At 42.0% G+C, this 17,862-nt stretch overlaps 1 protein-coding gene across 2 annotated transcripts in view; it reads right to left on the bottom strand.

Annotated features, from left to right (window-relative positions):
* Positions 1–1,150: 1,150 nt before the first annotated feature.
* The window catches only part of KNTC1 (kinetochore associated 1), a 99,621-nt gene continuing 82,909 nt past the window's right edge, over positions 1,151–17,862 (bottom strand). For both annotated transcript variants that reach the window (XM_005572506.4, XM_065525270.2), the window contains 12 exons: positions 17,329–17,407; positions 14,689–14,807; positions 14,163–14,298; positions 12,523–12,618; positions 12,083–12,139; positions 8,956–9,010; positions 8,806–8,869; positions 7,433–7,562; positions 6,081–6,170; positions 5,482–5,627; positions 3,508–3,598; positions 1,151–2,163 (listed from right to left, as the gene is read on the bottom strand). In XM_005572506.4, the coding sequence (XP_005572563.3) occupies positions 2,143–2,163; positions 3,508–3,598; positions 5,482–5,627; positions 6,081–6,170; positions 7,433–7,562; positions 8,806–8,869; positions 8,956–9,010; positions 12,083–12,139; positions 12,523–12,618; positions 14,163–14,298; positions 14,689–14,807; positions 17,329–17,407 (1,084 nt within the window). In that variant the 3' untranslated portion in view covers positions 1,151–2,142. The remainder of the gene's footprint in view (positions 2,164–3,507; positions 3,599–5,481; positions 5,628–6,080; positions 6,171–7,432; positions 7,563–8,805; positions 8,870–8,955; positions 9,011–12,082; positions 12,140–12,522; positions 12,619–14,162; positions 14,299–14,688; positions 14,808–17,328; positions 17,408–17,862) is intronic.

Here is a 17,862-nt window from a genome sequence, read left to right as displayed (position 1 = left end):
AGTGAGCCACCATGCCTGGCCAGCCCAACCATTCTTATTTGTTATGATATGATCTTTAGGAGAAGTCTAAGACTTATGTAAATAGTTATTGGACTATGTTTTAAATATAGGTCAAATGTCATCAAAATATTGCAAATTATTTGCATTTTTAAACATTTTGTTGTTGAGAAACATTTGTTATAACACCTTCAAAGTACAAAATAATTTTATTATTGAAATTGCAATTTTAAAACTTGCAATTAGCTAAATAGAAGCCTATATAATCACAATAACTAGCATTTGTGGCACTCAGGGGTATTGTGCTAGATTGCTAGATGCACTTTCTTTTTTTAAGATAGAATCTTGCCCTGTCACCTAGGCTGGAGTGCAGTGGCATGATCTCTGCTCACTGCAACCTCTGCCTCTTGCGTTCAAGTGATTCTCCCACCTCAGCCCCCTGAGAAGCTGGGATTACAGGCATGAGCCACCACGCCTGGCTAATTTTTTGCATTTTTAGGAGAGACGGGGTTTCACCATGTTAGCCAGGATGGTCTCGATCTCCAGACCTCATGATCTGCCCACCATGGCCTCCCAAAGTGCTGGGATTATAGGCGTGAGCCACAATACCTGGCCTAGATGCTTTATACGAACTGATTCAAACCTCCTGCCACTAGAAGGTACTTTTACTGCCCTCAGTTTGACGAAATTAAGATGGTGAGAAATTGGGCCAGGCAAGGTGGCTCATGCCTGTTATACCAGCACTTAGGGAGGCCAAGGTGGGAGGATTACTTGAGGCCTAGAGTTCAAGACCAGCCTGGGCAAGAAAGCAAGACCTTGTCTCTACAAAAAAATTCAAAAATCAGGAAGGCATGGTGGTGTGTGCCTGTAGCCCCAGATACTCAGGAGGCTGAAATGGGAGGATCCCTTAAGCACAGGGATTCAGGGTTGCAGTGAGCTATGGTCATAACACTACACTCCAGCCTGGGTGACACAGCAAGACCATCCCGTTTCTCTCTGTGGGAAATTAAATAACTTGTTCATGCCCACACAACTTGTAAGTAATAGAACCAGAACTGAAATCCAGACTTATTTTACTTCGAAACCTGTGTTTAATCATGTTTGAGTTTTTTAGAAATCTTTTTTTTCAACTGGCAAAATAAAGGCAAACTAATTCCAGTAATATCAAATTCACTTAATTTATTCACAAGTATGGCAAACGACTACAAAGGCAGAATAACAGGTGTAATTAACACTTCTATGTGCTGGCTTTTTGCTCCACATGCCTCTCTAGGCCACCGGCTGCAGTGCTGGGCGTTTACAGCTGCAGACCACTCCTCCCAGACTTCTAGCCAGGTGGCTTCCAGTTTGGTTCTGCTATTTCTTGGCACTGGTATAAGAATTAGGAGCTTGAAGAAAGTGCAGCAATGTTTCTTGTTTTGTTAGTGGGCTTGACAGCTTGGGCAGCGGCAGTGCAAGTTGTCAGCAGCACTGGTGAAGAGACTCCTGGGCTTCTGAGCACTGCAGTGGCTGCAGCAGCTCCGACAGCTCAGTGGCAAATGTGGGCTCAGGACTCCAAGCCAGGGGCAGGAGCAGCTCCTGATCTGTGGCTACGAAGCCCTCCTTCCCCTTTGTCTGGCTCCCCCTTCTACCTTCCTTCTGTTCTTTCAGTCTTTTGAAGAACTTTATAGCCAATCCTAGGCACGAAATTCTTCTCTGCTTGGCCCATCTAGAGTGGCTTTTATTTTTCTGACTGGCTACTGACTGATACACTCTGCCACTAAAATTATACCAATATTTTCTTAGAATAACACTAAAAAGACTGATATTACTTTTTTATATGGAAGATATAGGCTATAAGCACTCAATTTTATTGAGGGAGAGAGCTATTTTTGCACTTTGTTTCCCTCATATACGGTGCAAAAAGTTGATAGTCTCTATAAATTGCACAAGTAACTGGCAATGAAAACACTTATTAATTCAGGACATGAGTTCTTTATGGAGCAATTATGCTCATATTAAGTGTTTTATTTATTACATGTGGGGTAATGTTAAGACAAATAGCTATAATACAGAGATTCTACAATTTAAAAACTAATAAATACGGTCCATGAATAGCAGATTCCAAAATTCTTGTCCTTCTTGAAGAAAAGGTTCAATGATTTACTATAACCCACTAAGAAACATCTAAATGGGAAGAAACACAGAAGTGATTTTTATAAGTCACTTAGTTTTTCAAATTGAAAATGGTCAAATAAACTACAGAACTTAAGACTTAAGTGCAGTGATACAAATCTATACATATAACTATTTGGCATTTTAGATGAGAGAAACAGATTTTAAAGACCACAAATTCGTCTCTTGAATCAATACTCTCCCTTTCTGGAAAAAAAAGTAATCTCATGCCATTGAGCACAACCACCTGGAGGTAAACCCTGTAAGTTATTAATCGGAGGTAACAAAATGCGGGCTTATTCTAATACGCCTGATCTGGACCACAGGAAGAAAAAAGCCTCTACACCTAGGTTTACTAAAGCTACCAATATTCCAATCTGAAAAATAGCAAATAAAAAATAAAGCTACCAAAATATGATCAAAGTAAAAATTTTACCTGGTACTTAAGTTCAAAATAGGAGTAAAAATAAATTACGTGCACATTTTACATACAAAAAATTTGGAAGAATGTACAGCAAAATGTTAACAGTGATCCTGTCTGGGTAGTGAGATTTTGGAGATCAGTTTAGGTTTTTGTTTTTTGTTTTTTGGCTCCTTCATATTTCTCCTCTTTCTTTTCTTTTCTTTTCTTTTTTTTTTTTTTTTTTTGAGATGAGTTTTGCTCGTCGGCTAGGCTGGGGTGCAGTGGCACAACCTTGGCTCACTGCAACCACCGTCTCCCGGACTCAAGCAATTCTCCTGCCTCAGTCTTCCGAGTAGCTGGGATTACTGGCATGTGCTACCACCACGCCTCGCTAATTTTTGTATTTTTAGTAGAGACGGGGTTTCACCATGTTGGCCAGGCTGGTCTTGAACTCCTGGCCTCAGGTAATCTGCCCGCCTTGGCCTCCCAAAGTGCTGGGATTACATGTGTGAGCCACCGTGCCTGGTCATACTTTTTTTTTTTCTGCAGTGAACATACGTTTTAGGTAATTAAAGAATAATAATTAATTTAAAAAGCAATTAATACCCAAGCATGACAGTAATCAACACCTTTAGAATTCAGTTTTTCATCTGCTTCAATATTAAAAATACCACCTTATGAAGAATGGTAATGCTGGAAAGCACCTGAGAGACCATGGGGTCCAGATCTGAAGACTAAGCCCACACTAGGCTTTGCTGCCCAGTGGCAGGGCTGTGATTAGAACTGTGGCCTCTTGATTTCTAGTTTAGAGCACACCAAGTAAAATATAAAAATTACAGTTACACATAAAAATACATTTATCTCCACAACACTAGAAAAGGTTGGTCAATTTTAAGGCCCTAGGAATATAAACAATGTCAAGTTAGAACCTAAGAACTCTCCATCAGCTTTACCTTCAGAATTTCACAGGGAGCGGCTTCTGAAGGCACAGGTTTCCCGCAGTGCTTTGAATATTCAGTTATCAAGACTGAAGCTTCATCTAAACTACAAAATCAAAAAGAAAAAGAAGTGTTAGGCTAGGCAGAGTGCCTCGTACCTATAATCCCGGCACTCAGGGAGGCCAAGATGTGCAGATGGCTTGGGTCCAGGAGTTGGAGACCAGCCTGGGCAACATGGCAAAGCCCTGTCTCTACAAAAAAATATAAAATTAGCCAGGTATGGCGTCGCACACTTGTAGTCTCAGCTACTCTGGAGGCTGAGGTGGGAGGATCACTTGAACCCAGGATGTTGAGGCAGCAGTGAGCCATGTTTGTGCACTCCAGTCTGACTGACAAAGCAAGACCCTATCTCAAAAAGAAAAGAAAGAAAAAGAGGCGTTGAAGTCAAAATTAAAAGTAAAGACCAATCTCTAAATTTAATGTTTTATTTGGGAAAAAAGAATTCCAATTTGGGGCATATACATAGACTGGGTAGTCTCTGGATTGTCCAAAGAACAAAGAGAAGGTTAGAGATTTTATGAAAAAGAGACAGGTTACACATTATTCTTCTCTTGTGTGTGTGTGAGATGGAGTTTCACTTTGTTGCACAGGCTGGAGTGCAATGGTGCCATCTCTGCTCACTGCAACCTCCACCTCCTGGGTTCAAGCGATTCTCCTGCCTCAGCCTCCTGAGCAGCTGGGATTACAGGCATGCGCCACCACACTCGGCTAACTTTTTGTATTTTTAGTAGAGACAAGTTTCATCATGTTGGCCAGGCTAGTCTTGAACTTCTAACCTCAGGTGATCCACCCACCTTGGCCTCCCAAAGTCCTGGGATTACAGGCTTAAGCCACTGCGCCCAGCCAGAATTACGTTTTTGGAGCCATGTTTTGGACTCTGAGTGCTTTTCCCCAGGCCACTCTGATGTATTTGGGTATCACAAGAATGACCTAACTCATGTAATCAACTTCACAGAGGGCATGAGGAAACTTTTGGAGATAGTATGTTCACTCTCTTGATTGTGGTGATGGCTTCATAGGTATATACGTCAAAATTTACTAAACTGCAGACTTCAAATATGTCCAGCTTATTCTATGTATCAATTATAACTCAAAAAATACTTGCTCAAAAATGACAATATCTAATTATGGCTGGATCACAAGAGATAAACAAGCAGATGGAAATCCATGGAATGGAAACGAGAAAGAAAGACCTCTCAAGCGCCAGCACGGCTAGACCACATGCAGGGATGGATATGGTGTGTACTGCAGTCTTGAACTTCCCTTTCTTTAGAGTCAGCCCATTTCTTCCTTCTCCCATTCAGTTTCCATATCCATCCCCAGCTCTATCCCAAGAAGATTATTGTTTCTAAACTTGTGGGTGCTAGAAAATTAGATAACCAGGTTTAACAAAAATGATGTTACATAAAGTCATTAATGTTCTGAGCAAGTATCTAAGACATAAAATTGTAATGCAGGATTTAGAGCAGGGCTATGAGACATTCGATTTGGGGATTCAGATGACCTGTTTAATTGTCAGATTCTAAGGTCACGTTCTAAGAAATTGGGTTATTAAATGATTAACTTTTGGATATGTGCAGTAATGAGAGATGTAATATTTTGAGCTTTTAATTACAACAAAATAGCTCTACAGTTGACATTTTCCTCCAACATAAAGATAGATTTTTTTTTTTGAAGCAGAGTTTCGCTCTTGTTGCCCAGGCTAGAGTGCAATGGCGCGATCTCAGCTCACTGCAACCTCTGCCTCCAGGGTTCAAGTGATTCTCCTGCTTCAGCCTCTCGAGTGGCTGGGATTACAGGAAGGTGCCACCATGCCCAGCTAATTTTGTATTTTTAGTAGAGACACGGTTTCTCTATGTCCATGCCCAGCTTACAAAGATAGATTTTAAGGAAATTCCACAGTAAGTTGCTTTTTGAAAATAAACTTACCTTAAGTCATTTGCCAAATAGTTTACTAGTTCAGTGATATTGTTGGTATTCATCACATGCATCTTCAACATTTGAAAGTATTTGGTCTTTGCCAAAATCCCAAACTCCTTCTTACTGATGATACTATTCAGAATCAGACTTCTAATCTATAGAATGACACGTATCATTAAGATCAGACTTCTCATCTATTAGAATCAGACTTCTAATCTATAGAATGACAGGTATCAAGGCTTTATTCAATATCAAAACACTGTTACAATCAGAAGTCCAATTAGCACTGCATTATGACTGCGCCTCCTTTTTGAGGGGGTAAAAAGGGAAAGGAGGCCTGTCAGCATCAGTCAATAAATAAAGTAATTGTTGTTTTGCGCTTTGAGACTTTTTATGAGGAAGAAGATCTGTTTTCAATTAAAAGCACTTAAGGCTACAAATTTTCCATGGAGCACAGCAGTCAACAAGACCCTCAGGGTCCCTGCCTTTTAAAAAATTTACTGAGGTTTTAATAGAAGCAAAATAATTCTATACATAAACAAACAGCTAGACATAGCAGTTTTCAGCTTAATCTTGGTTTGGGAAAATGAAATGAAATCGCCTCTTACTTGATGTGAAAATCCTGCTAGCTGGCCTGTGTTCATATGCTCTTCCAATTGCTTTAAAATAACCTGAGGGTCACACGAACCCAGAAAATTCTAGAGAAAAATCAAAGCAGAATTAATAGAAAAGTGTTATTACTTATTCCAACAGCAAGAGCTGTTGATCAGGTATTTTGTTATTCTAAGTGCCAAAATAAATATATTTAAATACTGAAACACAGAATGGCATCAAGGAATGAGTGTACGAATGATGAAAAGAGGGGAAAAAGTCAAAGACAAGAACAGGTGGCTTTAAAAAATATAATTAATAGACCAAATGACAAAAAAAAAATATGCATGTTCAGCTGGACGCAGTGGCTCATGCCTATAATCCCAACACTTTGGGAGGCCAAGGCCACTGGATTGCCTCAGGTCAAGAGTTCGAGACCTGCCTGGCCAAAATGGCAAAACCCTCTCTCTACTAAAAATACAAAAGTTAGCTGGGTGTGGTGGTGGGAGCCTGTAATGTCAGCTACTTGGGAGTCACTTGAATCCGGGAGGCAGGTTGTAGTGAGCTGAGATTGCGCCACTGCACTCCAGCCTGGGTGACAGAGAGAGACTCTCTTAAAAAAAAAAAAAAAAAAGCATGAATGCATGCATGTTCATTTATGTAGATCTCTATCTACTGGTATGTCTACCTACAGGGAAGGTAACAGATAACTGTAAAACATTCCAAAATGCTTTGTTCTACTTGTTCTCTATTATAAAGGAAATGAGAGTTATTTTTAAAAGTTCTGTCCCCAAAATGCTCGTGGCTCCCTCTGATGGGCACCCACACATAAAATCTGACTCTCCCCTTCTTTTATCTCCCACATTCAATTGCTAAGTCAGCTGCTTTCCTTGTAGCCTTCTCATCTTGTTCAAGTTCATTACCAGACTCTACTGTGGGTACTTAACCCCCAAGCCTTCCCTGCCTATGCACAAGGCTGATATGAAGAGATCAAGTGGGGTAAAATTCTACTCAAATGCAACAGCTTCCCAAGAGTTTCCCTTCTTGTCTTCTCCTCTGACCAAGTCTACATGGGTTAATGGGTTATTCTTTCTAAAATACTTCCTTCATCATTTCAGTTTGCTGTTCTAAAATAATCACTTGTTTCCCCACTGATAGACAATAAGGCCCAAACCCTTGTAGGACATCCCTCAGCTGGACTTTATCTTTCAGTCTTACCTCCCACTAAGTCCCCATACAAGCTTCACACATATCTGATGTATGCATGCTTTACAGGTTTGCTGAAATGAAAATGCGACCTTTTGCAAGGGACATGCAAGATGAGACCTTCTATTTCCTTGGCAGCCCAGAGGAATCATGTGCACCATACCTGAATTTGCTGGTGTCTTTTCTCTGAGTGGGGCATGAGCATCAGACAAGCTAATGCAAAAGCTGGAAGTTCTAACTGGATATATTGCCTGGCGACTCCAATCAGGTCAAGATCACCTGAGACTGGACATCTTCAAGAGAGCACATTAATTAGTTAATAATCTGTCAGATTCACTAGATTATATTGGCCTTTCTAGCTTTCCATAGTCATTTACCTGTCCAGGCTTTCAATAATTTTAAACACTAAAGTGCTGGTTCATGACATATGCTTAGGAATGAGTAACATGAGTCTTTGACGGCATTCTACACGGAATAAAAGAATCTACCCACGGGAACACGGACTACTGTTTGCTATACCATGATTATGTCTGAAAGCCTACAGATGCCTAAAGATAGGCTTCTAAATCCTCAGAAGACTAAAAAACTTTTTTTTTTCTTTTTTTGAGAAACAGTCTAGCTCTATCACCCAGGCTGGACGTGATCTTAGTTCACTGCGACCAACACCTCCCGGGTTCAAGCGATTTCTCCTCAGCTTCCTGAGTAGCTGGGATTACAGGCATGCGCCACCACGCCCAGCTCATTTTTGTATTTTTAGTAGAGATGGGGTTTCACCACGTTAGTCAGGCTGATCTCAAACTCCTGACCTCAAGTGATCCACTCGCCTCAGACTCCCAAAGTGCTGGGGTTACAGGTGTGAGCTGCCGCACCCAGCCAGAAGACTCAAAATCTATGTGACAATGCTGTATGATTTAGGGTAGTCACCAAAAGTACTCTATGCTTATATAGACAGTAGGTACTCAATTTAGAGAATGTTCAGTTTACTAGTCGCACAACACATGGGAAGTAGACATTGTAAAAATAATTGAGATATTTTGGTATAAAAACAAGTGTTGCCGGGTGCAGTGGCTTACACCTGTAATCCCAGCAATTTCGGAGGCCGTCTCTACTAAAACTACAAAAATTAGCCGGGTGTGGTGGTGTGTGCCTGTAATCCCAGCTACTCACGGGACAGCTCATGCCTGTAATCCCAACACTCTCGAAATCCCGTCTCTAGTAAAAATACAAAAATTAGCCAGGAGTGGTGGCACGTGCCGGTAATCCCAGCTACTCAAGAGGCTGAGGCAGGAGAATTGGGAGCTTGAATCTCCCAGCTTGAATCTGGGAGGCGGAGGTTGCAGCGAGCCGAGATTGCACCATTGCACTCCAGCCTGGGCGACAGAGTGAGACTCCGTCTCAAAAAAACAAAACAAAACAAAAACAAGTGTTATGCTTAACTTCCTAACAAAAAGAAATTACTCATAAGAGATATCTATTAGAAAGGAATCTTATAAGCAACAAACTCTTTTTTTTTGGTAGAACAAACATTTTACTTACTCGAGGACAGCGATGAGACTCTCAGAACAATCTGACAGCTGATCAGGACTTAAGGGACAAGAAGCTGAAGATAAAAAAAAAACCAACCATGATATACACACACTCAACTATAAAATGCTGTAGCGAATGTTTCAGAGGAGAGTGAAATACCTGAAAGCAGTGGTATCTGTATCACACGCTGCCATGCTTTGCTGAAGTAGGGAACCTGTGAAAACAAGTCCACGTTTGGGATATTCATGTTAAGGATATTACAGACTCTCTTTAATTTGCAGTCTAGCCCGGGTGCAGTGGCTCACACCTATAATCCCAGCACTTTGAAAGGCTGAAGCAGGTGAATCACTTGAGGTCAGGAGTTCGAAACCAGCCTGGCCGACATGGCAAAACCCCGTCTCTACTAAAAACACAAAAATTAGCGAGGCATGGTTGTGCATGCTTGTAATCCCAGCTACTCGGGAGGCTGAGACACAAGAATCGCTTGAACCTGGGAGGTGGAGGTTGCAGTGAGCTGAGATCACACCATTGCACTCCAGTCTGGGCAACAGAGCAAAACTCCATCTCCAAAAAGATATTATGAACTCTTTCTAAACTGCAGCCTAAATGTTCTGAAATTAGATAATGGTGATGGTTGTACAATTTTATGAATATACCAGAATCTACTTGATTGTATACTTTCAAAAGGACGAATTTTACAAGTGAATTGTATCTCAACAAAAAAATTAGATAGATCACTATGTGCTGATATGAAACACTCTCCAGAGGCCACTGTTAAATGGTCACAAAACTGTACATTTATAGTTTATATTCCAGATGACTAAAATCATAATCTCCCTGTTTGAGATGATTAAGGTTCTAGCATAATGTTCTTCACAACTGTATCTTTCAGGATCTCACTATACAATCCTGGCTGATTCATTATTGTTCCATTTGGCAAAAAGTCAGAACCCAACTCAGAAAAGAAAATTAATCCTTAGCCGGTTATGTGCCAGGGCCATAGGAAAGGAGGAAGGGGACAAGAGAAAGAATTTCAAGAAGGTGAATAAAGAAAGAACACTGGCCAGGCGTGGTGGCTCACACCTGTAATCCCAGTACTTTGGGAGGCCAAGGCAGGAGGATTGTTTGGGCTCAGGAGTTCCAAGACCAGCCTAGGCAACACAGCAAGACCCCCATCTCTATATATTCAAAGAAAAAAAGAGGAAAGAAAATGTAAACTTCCATCAATAGAGGAGTGGTTAAATAACTTTGGGTATATTTTACTACATATTATGGAGAATAATCAAGCATTAAAAATAAAATGCCTCAAAAGGCTAAACACAGAGTTACTGTAAGACCCAACAAGTCCACTCCCAGGTATACACTCAAGAGAAATGAAAATATGTTCAGTTAACAATGGAACATTATTTGGCAAAAAAGAGGAATGAAGTGGCCGGGTGTAATGGCTCATGCTTGTAATCCCAGCATTTTGGGAGGCCAAGGCGGGCGGATCACGAGGTCAGAAGATCGAGTCCACGGTGAAACCCCAGTCTCTACTAAAAATACAAAAAATAAGCTGGGTGTGGTGGCGGGTGCCTGTAGTCCTAGTTACTTGGGACTGAGGCAGGAGAATGGTGTGAACCCGGGAGGCGGAGCTTGTAGTGAGCCGAGATCATGCCACTGCACTCCAGCCTGGGCGACAGAGCCAGACCCTGTCTCAAAAAAAAAAAAAAGAAAGAGGAATGAAGTTCTGATCCATGCTACAATGTGGATGAACCTTAAAACATGATGCTGAGTGAAAGAAGCCAGACAGGAAATCCCACATAGTGTGGGACTCCATTGATACAAAATGTCCAGAATAGGCAAATTCATGGACAGAAAGTAGATTAGTGGTCACTGGGGGCTGGAGGGAGTGGGGAATGGGGAATGATTGCTAATGGATATGAATTTTCTTTTTGGCGTGAGGAAAATGTTCTGGAATTAGATAATGGTGAGACCATACAACTTTGTGCATATACCAAAAACTACTTCATTGTGTACTTTAAAAGGATAAATTTTACATGTGAACTGTATCTCAATAAAACAATTAGATCTACAAGTGCTGATATGGAACAATCTCCAGAGACCATTGTTATGTGAAAACAACACTTTGTTCAGAATGTGATTGCATTTATGTGTGCAAAAATGTATATATACACTGTAGATATGCACACACATACACACGTGCCTGTAAAACAGGAAATCTCGGCCAGGTACGTTGGCTTACGCCTGTAATCCCAGCACTTTGGGAGGCCAAAGCGGGTGGATCACGAGGTCAGGAGATCGCGACCATACTGGCTAACACGGTGAAATACCGTCTCTACTAAAAATACAAACAATTAGCTGGGCGTGGTGGCAGGCACCTGTAGTCCCAGCTTCTCAGGAGGCTGAGGCAGGAGAATGGCGTGAACCCGGGAGGTGGAGCTTGCAGTGAGCCAAGATGGCGCCACTGCACTCCAGCCTGGGTGACAGAGCGAGACTCCGGCTCAAACAAAACAAAACAAAACAAAACAAAACAAAACAAAACAGGAAATCTCTAGAATCCATAGGAAATTGTAAGCAGTCATTCCCTTAGGAAGATAATTATGAAGGAAAATAGTAAGAGGGAATTTTCATGTTTTACTCAGCATATTTCTATATTGTCCTAATTTATTAAACAAAGAATAAATTATATATTTCTACATAATATATATTTTGCTTATATGGGTACACAACTTATGTGAAATGTAGAAAAGATGAACAAGCCAGGGTATCTGATGTGAAAGACCTTCAAAGTCTGTGAGGGGCAGCCCAACATGTAAGGAAAATTAATTATATGGTGACAAAAGTCAGAGTGGAGCCAAAATGTCTTGAGAGCATAAATAAAGGTGTGACTTGTGAGGCCTGGAAAACTCAGGAAAGTGGTATCTTCAGGAGGTGATGTGAGCTGAGTATTAACGGGTCCAGGCACAACTTTAATCATCCTACAGCTGATCAGTTCTGTTTCTTCTTCCTTTATTCTAGGGAAAGGATCTAGCTCTGTTGCCCAGGCTGGAGCTGGAGTGCGATGGTGCAATCATGGCTCACTGCAGCCTCAAACTCCTGGGCTCAAGTGATCCTTCTGCCTTGGCCTCCCAAAGCTTTGGGGTTACAGGAGTGAGCCACTGTACTTGGCTCAGTTCTGTTCTTTACGAAGGAGCTGACTGCTTAATCCGGTGTCCCCAGCAGTCACAAAGCCAGAAAGTATAAAGACTAAATTCAATAAAATTTATTTTAAAAAGCTACATACCTGCCATAAAGAATGGATACTGGAAATGGCTTTTAAAACTTTCCTTAGATAAGGAATCTGTAAAAAATTAAAAATAAGAAAGTTCTAAAGACCACCAAAATGGAAAATTTCAATGTGAAATACCGCATCTTAAAGTTCCAGAAAAAGTACTGGTAAAACTTTATCTTCCATGATAACTGCCAGAGAAGTTCACTTACAAGTTCATAAATATCAAAAAAGGCTAGGAAACCTTCCATTTGTTTCCAGTGAAATTTATGTCATTTTGGATTTTGCATTCTCTGGCCTAACACCAAGTTCTTTAAGTTTGGCATGAACTCAGTGAGAGTGACTGTGTTTTCAGCATAAATCTGTTCCATAACAAGTATCAATCCAAAATGTTTAGGGGATGCTGTGCAAAAGCTTTCAGATATATTCAGTCCAGGGTATTGAGTCTTACTTACCATATTGAAGCCCAGAAGCTTTTGCAAGAGTCCATTCCAAAGCTGCAGGTCATAGATTCTGTATTCTAAACACAGCTCAGTCACCAATCTTACTGCCTGAAGCCAAAAAAAGAAAAAAATCATGCTGCTCCAACAAACCAGTAAATTAAGCCATCTTTGGAAAAGTAGGGCAGCTTAATACAAAATATGCTGCTTTTTTTTTTTTTTTTTTTTTGAGATGGAGTCTCACTCTGTTGCCCAGGCTGGAGTGCAGTGGCATGATCTTAGCTCGCCGCAACCTCCACCTCCCGGGTTCAAGCAATTCTCCTGCCTTAGCTTCCTGAGCAGCTGGGATTACAGGTGGCCGCCATCACGCCTGGCTAATTTTGTATTTTTAGTAGAGATGGGGTTTCACCATGTTGGCCAGGCTGGTCTTGAACTCCTGACCTGAGGTGATCCACCCGCCTTGGCCTCCCAAAATACTGGGATTACAGGCATGAGCCACCGCACCCGGCCACAAAATGTGCTTCTAATCTGCGAATGTCTATTGAAGGCCCCCATCTTCCTAATGAAATAAACAACAAAAAAGAGATTCTTTTTTTTTTTTTTGAGACGGAGTCTGGCTCTGTCACCCAGGCTGGAGTGCAGTGGCGCAATCTCGGCTCACTGCAAGCTCCGCCTCCCGGGTTTACGCCATTCTCCTGCCTCAGCCTCCCGAGTAGCTGGGACTACAGGCGCCCGCCACCTCGCCCGGCTAGTTTTTTGTATTTTTTAGTAGAGACGGGGTTTCACCGTGTTAGCCAGGATGGTCTCGATCTCCTGACCTCATGATCCGCCCGTCTCGGCCTCCCAAAGTGCTGGGATTACAGGCTTGAGCCACCGCGCCCGGCCAAAAAAGAGATTCTTTTTCTTGCTATCACGGACTCAAGACACCACCTCAGACATCTCCCCCTTTCTTTCTTCTATTGAAAAAGTTTGCCTGTTGGACCAAAAAACCTTCCTGCCCCAGCCTCCACTGCCTCAGAGACTAAATTCCCATAGGCAACTAAGAAGAAGATAAACGATATCCTCTCTCTACCGGATAGTCTCCTCTCCCTGTACAGATAAGGATAAGCTGTGGAAGGGATTATAGAAGTGCTCTCTCTGGTTGGCAGGGATGACTTTAACTGGTGGACCTTAAGGCAAAAGAGGTAAAAGGACCTTCCACATTGCCTTATCCATCCACACACTGGGACAGGAGAGTAGAAAGGTCTCAGAGCAGTAGAGTTGTTCAGGGATAAATACTGTTCCGGTCGGGCGCAGTGGCTCACGCCTGTAATCCCAGCACTTTGGGAGGCCCAGGTGGGTGGATCACCTTAGATCAGGAGTTTGAGACCAGCCTGGCCAATATGGTGAAACCTCAGCTCTACTAAAAATACAAAAATTAGTCAGGTGTGGTGGGCAGGTGCCTATAATCCCATCTACTTGGGAGGCTGAGGCTTGAACCCAGGAGACAGAGGCTGCAGTGAGCTGAGATCACGCCACTATACTGTGGCCTTGGCAACAGCGCAAAACTCTGTCTAAAAAAAAACAAAAACAAAAAAAAGACTGTTCCTGGTTTTCTCTTTCAGGATTCTGAGTAGGGGAAGGGAATTGGGAATGCGGCAGTGAGGTGTACCTACCATGGACTCGTGGCTGTGGTTCTTCCACAGGCCCTTAATCATTCCTTCCTTAGGACTGTTGCAAAATAATTCGTATGTGATGGGGATATTCAAAGTCTCAAATGATGCCAGAAAAGTTATACATTTCAGATAAGATCTGGAAAACAGAAATGTTTCTAAGAATCATTCTCATAGGTCACATTTACATTTAAAATAAAAACTACCATATGGAAATATTAGGCCAGTTTGTTTTAAATGTCCATTTTGGACTTCTAAATATATTCCCTGAATATATAATAACTAGATAGAAATCAATTTGAACAAGATAAACAAAACATTGAGTTTCTAAATGCCTCCAAGAAACGATGGAAACAAGATGTTCTCAAAGCCCTATTTTCCCTTTGCCAAAATGTCAAGGATATTCAAGGCAACAGAACTGTATTCACACAGCTACTCTACTACACTCTTCTGAATTCAGGGCTTAAAAGGTACAGCTCCAAAAAATGATGTGTTTCCTATTTATTACAATTTAAACATTTCTACTTACTTCACTTCTTCAATGGGTTTTTTAAAGAGTGATTCTATAGTTTCCTTGTCAGCCAAATAGAAGAGACACTGAAGAGCTCGAGTTCTATGGGCAAAAGTTAACTGATGCATACCTAATGTCTGCAAAACCAAAAGAGGTTTGGAGAGTTGAACACCTGCACATTGTAGTTGGGTAAATGAGTTTCAACATAGGCAACAAAAACAACGTCATTATTTTAAAATGAAAAGTCAATCTCTGCAGTTATGGAATGCACTGTAACAGTGGTTCTTAACATGTGGCCCATGGACCCCTGGAGGCGCATTCTGGAGACTCCTTCAGGAGGGAAAGGGTCAAAGCTGTTTTCATGACACTAAGATGTTATTTGCCTTTACACTGTGTTGATATTTGCACTAACTGTGCAAAAGCAATGGTGGGTGAAATTGCAGGCAGAATGGAGGCAGGGCCCCCAACTGTTGTTGTAACCCTTGTGTTTACAGGCATGCTCCGGCAGTATTGAAAACCAAAGACATGGCCGGGCACAGTGGCTCACGCCTGTAATCCCAGCACTTTGGGAGGCCAAGACAGGTGTATCACAAGGTCAGGAGTTCAAGACCAGCCTGATCAACATGGTGAAACCCCTATCTCTACTAAAAATACAAAACTTAGCCAGGTGTGGTGGCACGTGCCTGTAATCCCAGCTACTCAGGAGGCTGAGGCAGGAGAATCACTTGAACCTGGAGGTGGAGGTTGCAGTGAGCCGAGATCACACTGTTGCACTACTCCAGCCTGGGCGACAGAGTGAGACTCTGTCTCAAAAAACAAAACAAAACAAACAAAAAAACAAAGACAAATTTCACTTAAGAATATTCTTGGCCGGGCGCGATGGCTCAAGCCTGTAATCCCAGCACTTTGGGAGGCCGAGACAGGCGGATCACGAGGTCAGGAGATCGAGACCATCCTGGCTAACATGGTAAAACCCCGTCTCTACTAAAAAAATACAAAAAAACTAGCCGGGTGAGGTGGCGGGCGCCTGTAGTCCCAGCTACTCGGGAGGCTGAAGCAGGAGAATGGCGTAAACCCAGGAGGAGGAGCTTGCAGTGAGCCGAGATCCGGCCACTGCACTCCAGCTTGGGCAACAGAGCCAGACTCCGTCTCAAAAAAAAAAAAAAAAAAAAAAAAAAAAAAAAAAAAAAGAATATTCTTGATGGGCTGGGTGTAGTGGCTCACGCCTGTAATCCCAGCACTTTGGGAGTCCGAGGCGGGTGGATCACCTGAGGTCAGGAGTTCAAGACCAGCCAGGTCAACATGGTGAAACCCCGTCTCTACTAAAAATACAAAAATTAGCCAGGCATGGTGACATGTGCCTGTAATCCCAGCTACTCAGGAGGCTGAGGCAGGAAAATCACTTGAACCTAGGAGGCGGAGGTTGTGGTGAGCCAAGATTGTGGCACTGCTCTCTGACCTGGGCAACAGAGCAAGACTCCATCTCAAAAAAAAAAAAATGTTCTTGATGAAGCAGTAAAAATTAATTTTACTAAACCTCAACTTTTGGATCCACAGTTGGCCCCCAGTTTCTGTGGGTTCTGTATTCATGGAATCAACCAACAGTGTATCAAAAATATTCAAGAAAAAAAAAAATTCCACAAAGTTCTAAAAACCAAACATGAATTTGCTGTATGCCAAGTACTACACTGAATCCATGGGGATGAAGTGATTTGCAGGCATTGCGTTATAAGTAACCTAGAGATGATTTAAGGTACATAGGAGGATGTGTGTAGGTGACATGCAAATACGACACCATTTTATATAAAAGACTTGAGCGTCCTCAGATTTTGGTATCCTTGGGGGTCCTGGAACCAGTCCTCCCACAGATATGGAGGGATTACTGTATATCATACTAATGTGAATTCCCATTTGAACACATGCTGATACTAATTAATGGGAAGTACACATAAGGCAGACTGCAAGGAAAAGCATGGACACAGCTGAGCTGTGAGCTGCACTAGCCACCTTTCATGGAATACCATTTTTAGGTCATAAGTCTTTACATGCAGAGAAAATAAGGGGTGGCTTTTTCCTTTTTGTCATGGGACTTTAAAATCAGCACCTCAGACTTCCTTTTCTTCCTTTTCTCTGAGAATCATTTGCCTACTACTGGCTCCACCCCCTTCTCCTCTCTCTGCTCCAGTTGCCTCAGAGGACATTTCTACAGGCAAGAACCTGAAGCTACAGGTCATGTTGCCGTTAGGGGAAATTGCAAGTTCAATCTAGCTAGAATTTAGAGGGCAGAAGGGGTGGTCTGACCAGAGCACGCAGTCGGATTAGGCCATGGTGGAGACTTGTTCGTGGCCAGTTTGTTTGGCTCCTGGCTTCAGGAATGTGGACTGACCAGGGAGTTAACCACTGTGAATGCAGACAGCCAGTGGAAACTGTCAATAGGTGCATCATTCAGCATGCTAAGCAGATGTTGCAGAGGCCAGCACTAAATGGAGCATGGTGCAAAAGACAATGCTTGCTTAGGAGATTAGACAGACTTAGAATACATATGTATGTGAGCGTTATCTTAATCATCTGTTAATGCAATCAAGCATGGTAAATAAACAGGAAAAAACGTTAAGCTGAGATGCACAGAAGAGTTTGGATTAAGTTTCTAGAGCTTACGGTTGTAGTTGATGTTGCAAATACAAACAGCATTCTTGAACTATAATCAATTGGACGAGACTGGAGGAGATACTGCACTCTGGAAAAAAAATTTTAATTACAGTTATTTTAAAATTTAGTGATGGATTACCAAAACAACAGACTTATCATCCATGGAACGGTCATTAAACAATTCAAAGGCAGATCAGAAGGATAATGGGTCAATGACATTGGTGCTTCCCCCTTTAAAGAATGCTCAATCTTTTCTTGAGTTCTTTCATTGCTAAAGATGATAATACATGCAACAGATGCCAGGCTTCAGCTTCCTCATCTATAGAATAGCCAGTCAATCTCTGGTCCCTTAAATTCTATTTAAGAAATTAATACAAACCGTAGCTGTAAAGTCTCTTGAATGCTACACATGGGAAATTCTGTGTTTGGTATGCAGGACCTTGTTAGCGGCCCATTTCAACCTCCAGACCCAGGGCAGGCTGGCCCCTCTCTGGGAAGGGAGGATGAATCAGGCCGGCTGGAGGAGGGGTGGGGCAGAGCTTT

Source organism: Macaca fascicularis, chromosome 11 (assembly GCF_037993035.2).
Source record: "Macaca fascicularis isolate 582-1 chromosome 11, T2T-MFA8v1.1".
NCBI lineage: Eukaryota > Metazoa > Chordata > Mammalia > Primates > Cercopithecidae > Macaca > Macaca fascicularis.
The sequence above is the reverse complement of the archived record's forward strand: the minus strand, read 5'-3'. Positions and strand labels throughout refer to the sequence as shown.